This window comes from Osmerus eperlanus, chromosome 5, assembly GCF_963692335.1.
Source record: "Osmerus eperlanus chromosome 5, fOsmEpe2.1, whole genome shotgun sequence".
NCBI lineage: Eukaryota > Metazoa > Chordata > Actinopteri > Osmeriformes > Osmeridae > Osmerus > Osmerus eperlanus.
Window position 1 is genome coordinate 14,931,922 of NC_085022.1, and position 14,987 is coordinate 14,946,908.

General features: G+C 45.5%; 1 protein-coding gene and 1 long non-coding RNA gene across 3 annotated transcripts in view; both read right to left on the reverse strand.

Annotated features, from left to right (window-relative positions):
- Positions 1-3,901, reverse strand: part of LOC134021246 (uncharacterized) — a 33,242-nt gene extending 29,341 nt beyond the window's left edge. The window contains exons 1-3 of the long non-coding RNA XR_009930483.1: positions 3,702-3,901; positions 3,230-3,444; positions 3,086-3,147 (exon numbers count right to left, since the gene is read on the reverse strand). This is a non-coding gene — a long non-coding RNA (uncharacterized LOC134021246). The remainder of the gene's footprint in view (positions 1-3,085; positions 3,148-3,229; positions 3,445-3,701) is intronic.
- A 116-nt stretch (positions 3,902-4,017) lies between these two features.
- LOC134021247 (bromodomain-containing protein 1-like) lies at positions 4,018-14,735 on the reverse strand. Of its 2 annotated transcripts, XM_062461878.1 has the most exons (13): positions 14,422-14,735; positions 11,684-13,066; positions 11,216-11,384; positions 10,646-10,777; positions 10,299-10,427; positions 9,800-10,112; positions 9,356-9,637; positions 8,626-9,168; positions 8,368-8,494; positions 7,667-7,797; positions 6,487-6,596; positions 5,995-6,143; positions 4,018-5,872 (listed from the first exon to the last, which is right to left on the reverse strand). In XM_062461878.1, the coding sequence occupies exons 2-13, from the start codon at positions 13,048-13,050 to the stop codon at positions 5,653-5,655; spliced, it is 3,672 nt and encodes a 1,223-aa protein (XP_062317862.1). In that variant the 5' UTR covers positions 13,051-13,066; positions 14,422-14,735; the 3' UTR covers positions 4,018-5,652. The 2 variants fall into 2 exon arrangements, with proteins under 2 accessions (XP_062317862.1, XP_062317863.1); XM_062461879.1 differs by lacking the exon at positions 6,487-6,596 and having other exon boundaries at positions 5,707-5,872; positions 14,422-14,734.
- Between the last annotated feature and the right edge of the window lie 252 nt (positions 14,736-14,987).

A 14,987-nucleotide genomic window follows, 5' to 3' on the forward strand; every position in this document is an offset into this window, starting at 1 on the left:
TTCACCATGGACATTTGTCACCTTTCCTTGTGACTCATATCCCCTCACAATGCAGCAAATAATGCGGTACTCTGCGAGGCGAGTCCTGTTTATTTGTGACAGAGAAAGGGAAGAAGAGGAGAGAGCGACAGAGGGGTAGGGAGGAGGAAAAAAACAAAGTGTAATTCCAGCTACTCTTCTCAAGCAAGGCGGGCCCACGTTATAGAGCCCGAAGGATCAAATCTAATTCAGGGGAGATACGCATTAAGCCTTGTCACTCAACTCTGGCTGCCCTTGAAGGAGAGGAATGGTGATGAGAGCAAAGGGTCTCCGAGGACAAGGGATGAAGGCTTGTCTACCAAATCACTCAGGACCACCATAGCTACCCCCCCCCTTTCAATCTTTCCTCCACCGCCTCTCCCACAACAGGCTAATTATGCTAACTGGTTTTACAGAACACAATGTGGGAAATTAATGACACACAGCACGTGGCAAAGCACACACACAAGGCCGAGAGCAGTGCAAAAACACATTGTTGACTTCATGTGTACTGCTAGTAAATACAGATAGACACAAGTCATCCATAGTCAAGGTTACAATTGGTGTACAATTGACAACCACAGTTCACAGCACATGTGTGCATTCACTTGCGTATGGGTCTGTTTAGACTAGACAACAGGCACAAATATTGATAAACTGTCAGTTTATATAGACTGTACCCAGTATCATCATCATCACACACACACACACACACACATCTGAAGAATTAAAAACACTCAGCAAAAACGAATGTGGAATCTACGCTCGGATGGCATTAAGAGTTCTCTGTATTTTGCCAGGAGCTCATGAGTTGTGCAGGGCCTTGCCACTCAGGGGAGAAGTCTATTCCAGAGTTGTCTCAGGCATAATTGTGTGCAATGAAAGTAGTGTTTATTTATGTACTGGACATTGCTAATTATCTACATTGCATAACTAATTATTTCTCACTTCAAAGGCATTTCCCCAGTGAGAAAGAGTATCGGTCGCTCAGGCGAACTGACTCATGACTGAAGATATTTATGACTAATTAGGAGATAACGAGGCTCCGTTTGGGAGGGGTTTGCAACAAAAAATAAGACCAGATAAATATAAAGTTGCATATTCATGTGGTTTCTACGTACATGTGCCAGTTCAGCCATTACTCTGCATTTACACTTTGTCTACACTGTGGGGTAGGGTCACTAACTGACCATCAAACACTACTGGGTCCTACATGATTCTGGATGTGAAACATTTTGGGGGTCCTCCTCCAAATTTCAAAGACAAACTTTGTATTCAACCCTTTAGTATCAATATCCTTTTGCATATTTACATGCTAGAATATTTTGTTGACATAAATGTCAGACTGCTTTTGAGGAATTTACTCTCCCTCAAGGGACATTGAAAAAGTATGCATTGGGACATTAGACACTTTTCTTACCAACTAGCCTTAGCAATTAGCAATTGAACAGCTGTTCAGTTCTAAAAGTCAGATATTAGGCAGATGTGCATTTTCTTTGTAATCAAATAACTGCAGCGTGCAACTGTGTGTGTAGTATGGAACTTTCAATATAGATAAATATTAACTTGGTAGGAAATTATTATTTTTTTACATCATACTTTGCTTGGGAGTTTAGGAGTTTATTTTTATGATTTGTGTAATTTCATGGACATCTAACACTAAAGACCCAACTTTTTGCGGGTAACAATGACCCTTGGTGGTCAATATAAAACCTACACCTTCTGTCCAGCCAAAGGTCTTGAATAATGCTTTAGGTGTATGAATTCTTATCGATTTCATAACTGTGCTTAATGTTTATAGGTCATCCAATAGATTTTAAATCATAGAATTCTTGTATTTTTGTTAATATTTTGGCAAGTTTTGACTTGAACATATGGCTGCTTTCTAAAGCTTGAATTTGAAGAACGTTTGTAAGAGCACGACACAGGTTCAGGGAGAGGCAACGCTTAGAACACACACACAGGGAGTGTCCACTGTAGAACTTTGTTGTCTGCATTTTCCCATTTGTCTATCCTGCGATGGCAGAACAGTGACCAGCCCCATCAAGGTGACCAGGAGCCAAGTCCAAGTGCTCACCTACCTAGCCAGGGAAATGGGCAATGGAGTCATCTGTTGTTCTGCATGTTTTATTGGTGTTCACTGCGTCGGAAAACTCTTCCCTAAACCGAGGTGAACAGACAAACTTTACACAGAAAGGCCTGGGAGAATGCCCACCTGAGCACCAAACATTTTCCAAAGCAGGAATTGTACCTTCATTCAGTGAGGTGATGGTGCCACTAGAGAAAGGTTTGTTCCTACCCTAAGAAATGTGGTTTAGTATATCTATACACCTTTGTGTATCTTTCTTGTAATCAGAGTGCCTAAAGTCAGGATTTATCCAGAAAGCACAATAAGTTGCATAACAGATTTATATTGACATCATTGAGGTACCAGGAAGTTCTTTGAAAGCTAAACACAATTGAAAACGTGCATCTGCAGCTAATGCGTCACTATAAGAATACGTACAAGCATAAAATGATGGATCTCCTCAGGCGCTTTCAGGAGCTTAATCCCCGTTTATGTGATCACTTAAACGGCTACCTTATTTAGTTGCCACGCATTGACATACCAGCAAGTACTCGGTCCATTCTAAATAGATATTCCAGTGACAGAAATATCCATATTGAGCCTAAAAGCAGGGCAAATTGACGATTGTGGTGATACTATCGTTTTATTTCAGACATGTAGCCTAACAGTTGCCGTGGTTTAAGCAGGATCATACCCTCCTAGCTAGCCTCTATTCGCCTTAGGCACTTCACCACGGTGTCTGGCTTAAAAATCGTTTAACACCCACTTCGTCTGGGATTGTCTTTTGCCTGAATAGACGTGATAGCCTGCAGGCCGTTTAGAGGCAATGGTAGGTGATCTAGCCTCGTGTTGACATACCATAAGGTCAAGTTAATTTGAATGTCATTTAAACATATTTAGATGGTTAAATATTAGCTTACAGGTCATTTGGCCTAAAATGTCTTGTTCATGGGCCTTTGCACTTGACCATTGGTGGCAGGGTAGTTGTACACGACATACCTTGTTTCTTTAGCAGGCAGTTTGACTACGGAGTTTGCTTCAGTAAGTGTCGCAGTCCTCTCCTAGTGGGGTTATAAGTTAGGATGCCTAAGATGTTTTCTCAAAGACCTGGTTGTCACAGAAAGTCGAGAATCAGAGACTCACCTGCTGGGGGTTTTATCAGGTAATTTCACAACCCCCTGCTGTGTATCCGCGCGCACGAGGGACCAGGGTCTGCCGCTCAGCACTGACGGATAATTAGCTAACGGGGCTCAGTAAAAAGTTCTCTGATGAGACCGAAACTGAGAGATTGATCTTCATGGTTGGCTGGCTCCCTCTGGCTCTTACTGCCGCAACCTTCCTCCCCAAACAATTAGCATCTGATCGAGGAGAAAGGAGGGTGGTTAGAAGCCCACTGTTTTCTGCATGGACCACAACATTTGTTTACCAAAAGGCGGCATAATATAGATAGGTTACCCGACCGAACGCCAATATATTTTTTCCGTATTGTGTGTAAGTATACGGAAAAAATGTTAGGGTTTTGTTTTCTAGACTTGGTCAACAATACTTTACAGGCTATTAAGTCATTCTTGAACCAGGAACTTCACTGAATTTCCACAAGTAATCGGTGTTTTACCTTGGAGCCAGCCATGGGAACACAAGCTACCAGAGGTAGCTATAGTAAACTTTCCAGAAACCGAGCTGTCGGTATATCCACAACATGCAGACCAAAGTCAAACATGCCAAGAGGTATGGGCCATCTGATAGAGTATGAACAGAAGTAGAAAAAGAAACCAAAAAATCCCATGCAATCTTAAATAGGACGCCACTGAGTGACTGTCTCAGTTCTTCTATTGGTCGGTTGGTAATAGAGTCACAGCGCCATCATGTGGTAACCTAGATGCGTGGCTTTATCTGATCAGAACATGAAAACGACACAAGAATCTGTGATTCAATTGATTTTTTTTATTTTCAGTGTTTTATATATATAAAAAAAAATACTGGTCTTAGCCAGTATCCACTCCCATTGGCTATAATGTGTTTTCCCAGAGAATAAGACTAGTACCAAGTCTATTTACAATAACATCCATAAGAAAACAAATCTACCCATTGCTACCCCAGATTCTCCTAACAGAACAAAATGTCAGATTCTATCATCCCAACCGTTAAGATTAATGCCTCTGAATAAAAACCAACGATAATATTCAAAAAAAAGGGTCCTCTACATTTGTCTCCTAGTGTGCCAATAGTATCTTCTTACAATTCTCTCTCTCTATATAAAGTAATGCATATACATTTCTCCTTTACAATAAATTAGTACAGGCACATTCTTCTACAGTCATCTCATTATAGGTCACTGTAACACAGTTGAAATCATTGTCAGAAGACATTTACAGGCTATTCACCAATCACACACACCACACAAGGCAAACAAAAACGTAAGTGTTATTGTAAAAAAAAAAGAAAAAGAAAACTATGGAAACTTCTGGGCAGCAAATTTTTGGTTTTGTGTGAATGATGCACTTTCGGCTTTTTCAACAATTGAGAGCATCTTAAGTATACAATTATATAGATTCGATATAAATATGTACAAACAAAACATGAAATGTCCCGTAAAAACATTCTGGTAAAAAAAAAACAACAACACACACATCACGTTAATGCAAAGAGCAGAAGCTTCCCAATATAATTCAATAACTTACGAAACCATAAAAAAAGTAGCTGAAATGAGAGAAAGAAAAAAAAATGTTTCAATACAGTATGGTTTTTGCCTGTTTTAAGTCGCCATTGTAGCAGACTTTCACAGGTCATAGCACCAGCAAAATACGCACCATAGCGCTGACGTGAATCACCCCAATAGTATAAATAGAAAGTGAACACGCAGTACCAATAATAACAGAGAAACTGAATAAATTAGTGTCAGGCCTTGTACAGGGTATTTACAGGGGGTAAAAATACAGGGCTGCTGCTGTGAAGAGATGGGAGTGAGGGGAAGGAGGTCATGATGGCAGTGGAAGTTGTAGCAGTCTTGCAGCAAATTACTGGACTGAGATCCAGCTCTGGCACATTCATCCGGTTAAACCAGCGTTTTTTTTCTTCTTTTTACTTCTTCTTTCAAAGTCCGTACTCAGATCCCAAGGATGTGAATGTTTCTTTTGTGCTCCGCCCCACTCCCCCAGCCAACCGTGGTCGCTCACCCAAGTTAATTTGCATAGCTCATTGACGTAAAACGTGGGTGACATGTTGCAAGCTACAATATTTCGAAGGTCATTGATTCAGAAAGGAGGAATGGGGGGGGGGGGTTGGAGCATGCTGGTAGTCAGTCACACACACATCTTTATTTTATCGACGAGCAGCTCAGATGGATAGATTGTAGAAGTCTATGAAAAAACCTGGATCAAGACAGATCGGTCAGACTTTTACGGGCTTGAAAGCTTGGTGAGTGAAGCCCCACATGTGCGGGGATAAAAGTAAACAAAACGACAGAAGAAGAGGGGGCAGGTAATTTTTTTGGGGGGGGGGGGTGAGGCAGAATACTAGGACCTCTCTATGGAATATCAAGTAAAACAAGAAGTGAAGTGTGCCTCCTAGGGGTGGGGCAGGGAGGGTATGACTGGGTGGGTTGGGTCCGTGAGGCCGTGGTCCACGCCGGGCCTGTCCTGGGCCTGGATCAGGTGGCTCATGGCGCGGTTGAAGGCGGTCTGTACGGCTTTGCGAACGCCAGAGGAACGCCCCTCCGCCAGCTTGAACTTGTCAACAGTCTTGTGAACACCAAATGGAACCATCTTGGATTTAGGAAGCCATTGCCTGTTGGGAGGGAGCAACGTATCGGGTTAGAAATAAATAAAAAATACACTTGTAAAGCTAGTTTCTCAAAATGTATCTCATCAGGTAACCAACAACGACAATAAAAATAATTGGTCTCTTACCAGCTGCGCTTGTTGTCGAAGAAGTGGACGAGGTAGAGCTTCTCGTCGGACCGGTACTGCATCTGCTCTCCGACCCGGAGGACGTCCAGAGGGGGCAGGGACACCCCGCTGTGGTGACACCCCGTCCTCTGCGTCTTGGGGTCTATGATCTGTGAGGAGAAATTGGCTCGGGGTGGGCTTTAATAATTTTTTTATTAAGGTTGTAGCAGGGAGGTCCTGGTGGCAGTGCAACAAAGCTTGGCTCTGGTGGCTTGGAGCTCACATTCAATACACTCTCACACACACACTCACAATCAATTCATCGGGAGGACTCTAAGCCGTCCAGATGACCGTTCGCGCTCTCAAGCAGTCGACCAACTCGCTAGTAACATCGAGCACCTGCATGGGTGTGCACAAAACACGAGCTACACCACTTACGATGAGAGGAATTTATGGGTAATGAGACATGGAGATGGCAGGTCTCGGGACACGCATGCACTCACTCTCACTCACCAAGGCAGGATAGGAGGGATATCCACTACATTTTGCCCAAACTAGTTTAAGAGGTTCCAGTACAAATGTTGAGGCACTAGTGGGCATCCACATATTTCCGTTGCCAACTTCTACGGAAGCAGGAATAACGACAAGCAAGTTATGGGGGAGTCACACTGCAAACAGACAGAGTAAAACTAGTCTAAAAGCCATGCTCGCACACAGGGGAAGGGGAAAACAGCACTCACATACAGGGGAACATTTAGCACACAAAAACATGAATGTACAACATTTAGTAGACCAAAATGGCAGTGTGCTACTCATATGGATATTTGTTATACGAGTGTTTAGGACTGCATACCTGTCATACTAAAATATATATTATTAAATTTAATAAATATAAAGATCAATTTTTCCCAATGAAAAATGAAAAGTTTTAAGGTCAACCTATAAGGGTAACTATTCTGATATCAGCAACAGACTGGGAGGAATAATGATGAATTATGTATAGGGAATTTAATTTATTGGTCTAGACAGTGACAGGGTGACAACAGATGTCTTTGGGGCTTGTCAGCTCGGGCGTTAAAGACCAGCACTGTCAAGATAAGGACCGATAACTGTACACCTGGCAATGGAATGCAGTTTCTAACATCACTTGTTAGACAAAGTCAAGGTCCCTTGTCACACTGCCCTCAAGACACAATTATACTGAGGAACACGCATGCTGGTGAACACACCATGAACACATTGACATGTCTAGCATCCACCTTAAGGCAATGCCTTAGGTTCAGGAGGCCTTTAGACTATTTAATGATGGACCACAGATGGACCTTAGAACCTCCTGTCCTCAGTGAAGTATAATTAGTGAATCAAGTTCTGTCCCTTTGCATTCAGGTCAGCAGAGTATTTTCAAAGTAGGTTTAATGAGAAGGGAATAAACCTTGTCTTGTCTTTTTCTGCAGACTCATTTACCAATTTAAAAACTTAAGCACTTGGGAGCATAATATTGATGATCGATGGTTATGGTTAGCAGAAACGCAGGGGTTTTTAATTAGGGTTTGAAATTACTGTCGTAATAATTTGTCATTTTATAATGCACGCTTCCAAATGTTCCCATTGATTAACTTCTTGTCTTGGGTCTACTGGAGTTGTGTGAGTGGGATTGTTAAGAGGAAAAAGAATCAGGGATAAAACTTCTTACCTGCTGCAATTTTGGCTGCTTTAGTGAACTCTCCATTCTCAATGCAGGTGATGAGAGTGTTTTTGTCGTCCACAGTGTTTCTACGTGCCCCGGCTGGTTTCCCTTTCCCGTTTTTGGGCAGGGTGATGGTGCTACAAGACAAGCGAGCAACTATGAGACAACTGCAAAAGAAATTCAGCTTTCAGTGGAATGATGCCATTTGTTTGCCTGAGAAGATGCTATGTGCCATCTTGCCACATCAGTAGGCCTTTTGCATTATAAGCAAGCTGCCATGCTAACCACCAGCTAGCAGAGGTTTGTGATAAGGCTAACGTCAGTGTCTCTGATGTTACAAAGAACACTTATCTTGGATGGAGTTGTGTGTATGCTAATACTAACATTAGTGTACCTGGTGCTGCAGAGCACACTTCTCTAGGACAGAGGCGTGTATGCTAATGCTAACATTAGTGTGGCTGGTGCTGCAGGGCACACTTCTCTTGGACTGCATAAGTACTTTTACTTAATTTAAGATTCGTATATGTTTAGTGTTTTGCACCTCCCTGCCACAGTAAATTCCGTGTTTGTATAACATACATGGCGAATAAACCGAATTCTGATTCTGACTGAGGTGTGTATGCTAATGCTAACATTAGTGTGGCTGGTGCTGCAGGGCACACTTCTCTTGGACAGAGGCGTGTATGCTAATGCTAACATTGGAGTACCTGGTGCTGCAGAGCACACTGCCACTGGAAGAGATACTGGATTCGGAGGCACAACGTCGCCTGGGCTCCAGCGGCCTGTTAGGGCTGGGCTCACTCTCCTGCTCGACAACAAAACCATTGACTAAGCCTGGAGGTGACAAGAAAAAGGTAATTTCATGAACATTATCAAAACATTTTCTAAACGTACATTTAGCTCGGTTTTTCTAAGCAACTCGCCACTGATGTGCTCAGCTTCTGAAGCACGGACCAGGCTTTTACCTGTGTCAAGGCGCTTGATGGGAGACTCGTCCTCTTCCTCGCAGTCACCACTGACACTTCGGGTTCTCTTCCTGGGCAGCAGAAGGGTCTCCAGGCGAGGGATGACCACCGAGAGAAACGTTTTGGCCCCCAGTGGCGGGGAACCGGGCGGCGTCTCCGCCATCTTCGAGGGCTTCTGAGGACTCGTGCTTTTGGACTTGCGAAACAGGATGTTGGTCCGCCGGTTGCTCGTGGCGGACGGCCGGGCGAGCGTCGAGGTGGCCACAACACTGAGGCTGTTGTTAGGGAGCAGCGGGTTGGAAATGTGCCCGTTTGGGGTTTCCTGGGGTACTGAGGTAGTGGTGGCGGTGCTGTTGCTGTCACCTTTTGAGCTCTTCTGGTTCTTGTCCGTGTTGGGTTTGATAGGTTTGATGGGTTTGAGGGTGGGAGGGTGAGGCCGAGGCTCTGGTGGACTGGCCGGGTTTACGGGTTGGGGCAGAGGAGAGTTCAAGGGCTCAAGTTTCGGTGGAGGCAACAACATTTCTCCTGTCACTTCTGTGACTCCTGAGAAGTCAAATAAAATAATATTTAGGGAAATAAAAGGAAAAAAATTGTCAAACGCAGCAAGAATCGTTTGATTGCCATCGTATAGGTTCCTCGTAAACATGATGAAAATTCCCCACCAATTCAATACATGACTCGATTAACCACAGATATCGGTGCATTTCTGTCAGGAACCAACCAAGCTCACCTGATTGACACAAACCGTCCTTATGCGTTTCATCTCCAGTCGGTGGAGGGAGTGGTTTCTCCTCCGTCTCCGGTTGTGGGGGCTCAGAGGGCGTTGGGCGGGGCTTCTTCAGGCTCATCTCGCTCCTCACCTCCATTATGGTTTTCTTGAGCAGCTTCAGTCGCTTGCTGCGTGACGGGCTGGATTTCATGGCCGTGCTAAGATCCAACTTCTCCAGCAGCGCTCTCAGCTGCTCCGCTAAGGGCATGTTAACCCGGTTGGCTGGGTTCAGTATCCGGTCCACTGTTAAGACACGCACAGACAGAGTTCTTAAGTTAACAGACTGGGTTTGTGTCCTGTCCCATGAGTCATGAGTTGCTCAACTTAATAGATGAGGTACACAATGTTACCGTGTCGTTGCAAATCACAGACACTAGGCGGCCCACTTAAGGTGGCTATTCTTACCGTCATCCCAGGAGAAAGGTGGAGGAGCCTCTAGTTTAGGCGGCTCCTGGAGGTGCAGTCCGCTGGCAAAGTCAAAGCCGATCCTCTCCGCATCCCGTCGGGTCTTCCGGAGGATGGCCCCGCCCTGGTCCTGCAGCCTCAGAGCAGCCTTGTGGAAGAACGTCTCCTTGGCGTTGTACTTCATACAGTTGAAGATGATGAGGTTGAAGTCGGACTCAAACTCGTCCAGGTCCTTGTAGCCGTGGGCGTCAATGCGTTTCCTCATGGTTGAGAAGTCCATGGGGTTCTTGATGTGGTCCAGGTAATCAGGCACCTGAGGAACAGGAAGAAAACAGTCAACAGAGTATCCTGCTGAGCCATGTGTAGGATGTCCTTATGTGTTTAATTGTATATATTTTTTAATATCACAGATTAAGATACATAAGCTTGAATATTGAGATGAGATATATATCCGACTGCAAAAATTTGTCGTTGAGTAAAAAAATAAAAATTTGCTTACCTCTTTGACGCTGACAGGGTGGGCGAAGACCCTGGCTTGGTCCCTTTCCTGCAGCTGGTCCAGAACGGCTCTTAGTAGAATGTTCAATGGTGTAAGCTGAACCTCCAGAACGGACTGTTGGAGCTTCATCTGAGGGACAAACAAAAGTCACGGCCACAATCGTTTTTGGCTTCCTACCAATCCCCAAATCCGTTTAAGTGGACCTCTGCAACTTCTCAAAAACATAAACTCATCATTCAAGCTATGAAACCCTTCAAGTTGTCACAGAGCAATTCATTTGAATGGTCACGTGGATTTAAATTCAGTTAATGAAGAGACCGGTGATTTGTGGTGTAAGTCACACGAACCTCCTCCCTCTTTAGCTTCTCCCTCTTCCTGATCAGCTCCAGCAGTAAGCGAGCTCGCTCCAGGTCATGGCGTAGACGATGCCATTCCTTCAGCTGCTCCTTTAGTGCTCTGTTTTCCTCCAATCGACGGTCCTGTAAAATCAGTGATCGAGCGAGCGAGCGTTTCAGTATAAATGTGACATGATGAAATGAAATCGCGACTGCCTGCTCTCAGTGGAGGATGGTCATGTTTTGTCTGACAGTGATTCTGTGAGCTTTCCTCTGTATGACACAGTTCTGTTCCATACACTCTACCAAACAGTCTGCAATACTCTCTGAGAGACACACGTGGATGGTTGTTTCCAAACAGACAGATCCCCCACAAAACATGCAGTGATAAACTGCAGGAAACTCTAACCCCAACTTCAACACAATTCCAATGTCGAATAAGACATTCCGATGTACCTCAGAAATAATATCTCTGAGGAAATAATTAATTCACCAGAGGCACAGTAGATAGGCCTAGTTCTTTGTATGGAGATGCTGATGGCCGCTACAGAGACTTGTAGATCTAAGCTGTTCCTGTTTCACCTCTGGACTGACCGGCCGCTCCATCTTCGGAGCCTGGGGGTTGGTCTGGAGCCTTCTGATCAGCGGGACGCCGTTCCTGGCCTGCCTCTTCAGCACCCAGTAGCTCAGGACTCGCTCCACAAACACCCTCTTCTTCTGGACAGACACCTGGTTGAGGATGGTGTCAAAACTGAGAGAGGGGGAGAGAGAGAGGGGGGGGGGGGGGGAAGAGAGAGAGAGAGAGAGAGAGAGAGAGAGAGAGAGAGAGAGAGAGAGAGAGAGAGAGAGAGAGAGAGAGAGAGAGAGAGAGAGAGAGAGAGAGAGAGAGAGAGAGAGAGAGAGAGAGAGAGATGGTTATTTTCTGTGTTCTCTGCTGAACATTATGACAGAGGCCATTTTTAATCTTATGAAAGGCTTTTGAATGTAATTAAGTGATTTTTGCTGACTGAGGTGTCTGTAGCACAAATGCAGAGTGAAACGGCTGCTTACCTTGAGGAGGTTATACTGGGCCCTGAGGTGGCGGGTGTTTCTTCTTCAGGTTCTGGCTCTGCTCTCTTACTCCTTTTCTGCCATCCTTTTAACCTGGTCCTCCCCCGTTTATCCCCCCGCTTGTCACATAGGCCGTTTGTCGGGTGGGTCTCCTCATAGATGGCAAGGGGTCTCCGGACACACCCTTTCGGGGTGTGAGCGCTGCAGTAGGCGGTCTTCTTTACCGAAAACGTGGGAGAGCCCGCCTCCGTGACCTCCTTGACGGGCTCCATCTTCATATAGAGACCGGCCTTTTGGGCGCAGCTGACGTGGAAGGCCGTGTAGCAGTTGATTTTGTGGCACTGGATGCAGGCCCCCGCACCTTTCTCTTTGCAAAGGTAGCAGGTGAGCTTCCAGCGAGCTGGCGGGATGTTACTGACGCCATCGATGGGCTCGATGAACATCGTGTCGGAGAAGCCGACCTCGGGCACCCAGAGGGCGCACGCCACGTGGCCCCAGCGGTCGTCGTCAGTCTTCTTGAGGGCGCCTCCCTTGTTGGGACAGAAGACGCACTCGGAGGGCCGCGAGGGGCATTGCAGACAGTGGCGACACAGCCACTGCCCCTCCGGGATGTAGGGCACCCCGTAGCACTCCTGGTGGACGGCGATGTTGCACAGGTCGCAGAAGAGGATGACGTTGCTGTCGGCGCCGTCGCCGTCCATGCAGATGCAGCAGACGGCGTCCTCGTCCACCATGGCCTGCAGGTCGCCGCGACCCCGAGTGGCGAAGAAGGACTCCTTCTCGAAGCGGTCCATGAGGAACTCGAAGAGGTTGTGGGAGACCTGGCTGACGCCTTCGCTCTTCCTCTTGTCATTGATCAGATCCAGCCAGGCGTAGTCCTCCTCGTCCATGTCGTACTCCACCTCCTCGTCCAGTTCCTCAGCGGTTTTCTCAGAGTACTTGTAGTAGGCAGAGGGCCTCCTCGGTACGGCCGGGAGGTTATACTCTACAGTGCGGAACTTGGGGTCGAGGAGCGGGGTTCCCTGGGGCCCAGTGGCGTGCATGGGTCCTGTCAGGGATGCATTCTTCTTCTGCTGATTGTTCTTGAGCCGCACGGAGCGCACCAGGACCTGCTGGGGCTTCTCGTTGTTCTCCTTGTTGCTGTTGCACTCAATGATTTCCTGTGCGGTGGGGTCGTCGTCGGCGATGACGTCCAGCTTGTCGTAGATGCTGAGGCGGTGCACGCGCCCGTCAATCTCCAGCTCCACTATGCGCTGGGCCTGGGCGTAGGTCAGGGTCTCTCGATTGGGCGAGGGTTTGATGGGCGAGGGAGCCCGCTGCGGCATCGCCATGCGACGATGATGGTACCGTGCTTTCTTTCTCATCATTAAGACTCTAAATTACCTGTAAGACAATGATCAATCAAACCAACTGATGCAGAGATCGGTATCCCCATGACAGATCATCACTGATCACGACCTCTTTTCCTTAGCGCTGACCTTGGGTTAGTGTGTTAAGATAGCTTTTGACAAAAAACTGCCTAGGGCCGAAGCGTTTCAAATCCACTGACAATTCAGAGCATGACTGGAATATCAATGAGTCATTACATCAGCAGACCTCAATGCTTACGGCTGAGTAGAGAACGTTTAATAAATTAAACATACTTAAACTAGAAAAATATTTTTGGGCAAGTAAAGCTTCTTGTGTTGAATACACAATATCCACATGATCTAGGTTTGTTACTTACATGGACACTTTAAACAGTCATTAATAATAGACAACCTTCACAGCCCTTAGTAACTTGTTTGTGCGTGCGTGAACGAGAAAACCCCTGCCACTACACATGAAAATGTAAATGAACATTGGAATGAGACATGAAATAGGAGGTAGACCTATGTCCAAGTAAAAAAAATAGTGGGTGAATCAATTAGTTAGCAGCCTCACACGGAGCGACAAATACACAGACACTCCGTTAATCAACTGCTTGGCATGCGTGTAAAAATACCAGCACTAGAGCCAAATGTAGCTGATGTGTGACACCAAGTGCACATGACAACAAGAGCAAACCGTCGCGCACATACTGGCCTATGACAACAAATGTAGCTATCCATCTGGCCGTGGCAACAAAGCTACATTGTAACCAACGGATGATGAATGAAACAAACGCGCAGTCCCTCCACCCTTGTAACATTGTTGCTACCGTTTTCCTGACAACATGCTTGCTAAACCTGAAACTGACCTGTCCTTCTTTACTGGGTCATTTACTAAGAATGTATTAGAATTTGCATAATGCACTAGACTAAATAGTTAGAGCTAATGCAGTATTATACTGTTAGCCACCTACCAGCTAACATTAAGCCTATTCAACTGCTGTAACGAAAGCTATAAATGAATTAGCTCGCTAGCTACAACCAACCTGGCTAGCCAACGCTAATTTGTCGTTATTTGGTAGATTATTATCTGATTAGAAGCACACGATAGCCAGATAGATTGGGAATTCTTAACTGGTGCGGCTGAAACCATAAAACAACAGCGGCCTCGTCTTGTACTATTAGCTTGCTGAGGACAGCCCGTCCATAATCAGCCGAGCTACTGTAGGGGGAGGAAGGAAACATGGCGACCGACAAAACAAGAAGCGGAGTCGGTTCAAAAAAGTTATATTTTTTTCACTGTTAATGTATATTCTGTTGAACCAAATACGGTAGATGGTTGCAAAAAGAACGATCGTGCATATATGTAACAAATTGGGTAATAGCTACCTTATGTGTTCAGGAAATCCGCTTTTGAAAACGGCAGCGCTTGCATGCAATGGCGATCTGGCCTGCAGAGCACAAGCTACAGCTAAATCCACACACAATCCTCTCATCCAACGGGCGCCGCTCGAGCTTTAAATCATCAATTTGAACGATACCAAGCGGTATCCACAAATATTTTATGGATTCCAAATTCTATTCAGTTTTAAGCATAAATAATTTGCAAACACGACTATGTTCTAATGTCCTTTAAACATTTGCTATAATGATCATTGACTGCCCCAGCCTGGTTTCTTTCCCCCAACAACAATGCGGTTGTGCGACTCTACCAGTTACGGCATGACGTGATTACGTCCAAAGTGAAAACCAGGAACTGGTGAAAGCGTAAGGAACTGTTATGGAACAGCCAAGCCTATTTTGCACAAACATGCAAGATCCAAGAACTTTGCTAGGCAACGGTGAGTTATTGTGTGTCACGGGCTAGGTATTGAATTAGCTAAGCAGTCCAAGCAAGTGAGCACCATACACCAGGTTGGAGTGGTAAACTGCGAAATTATTTTGCGACGGGTAAT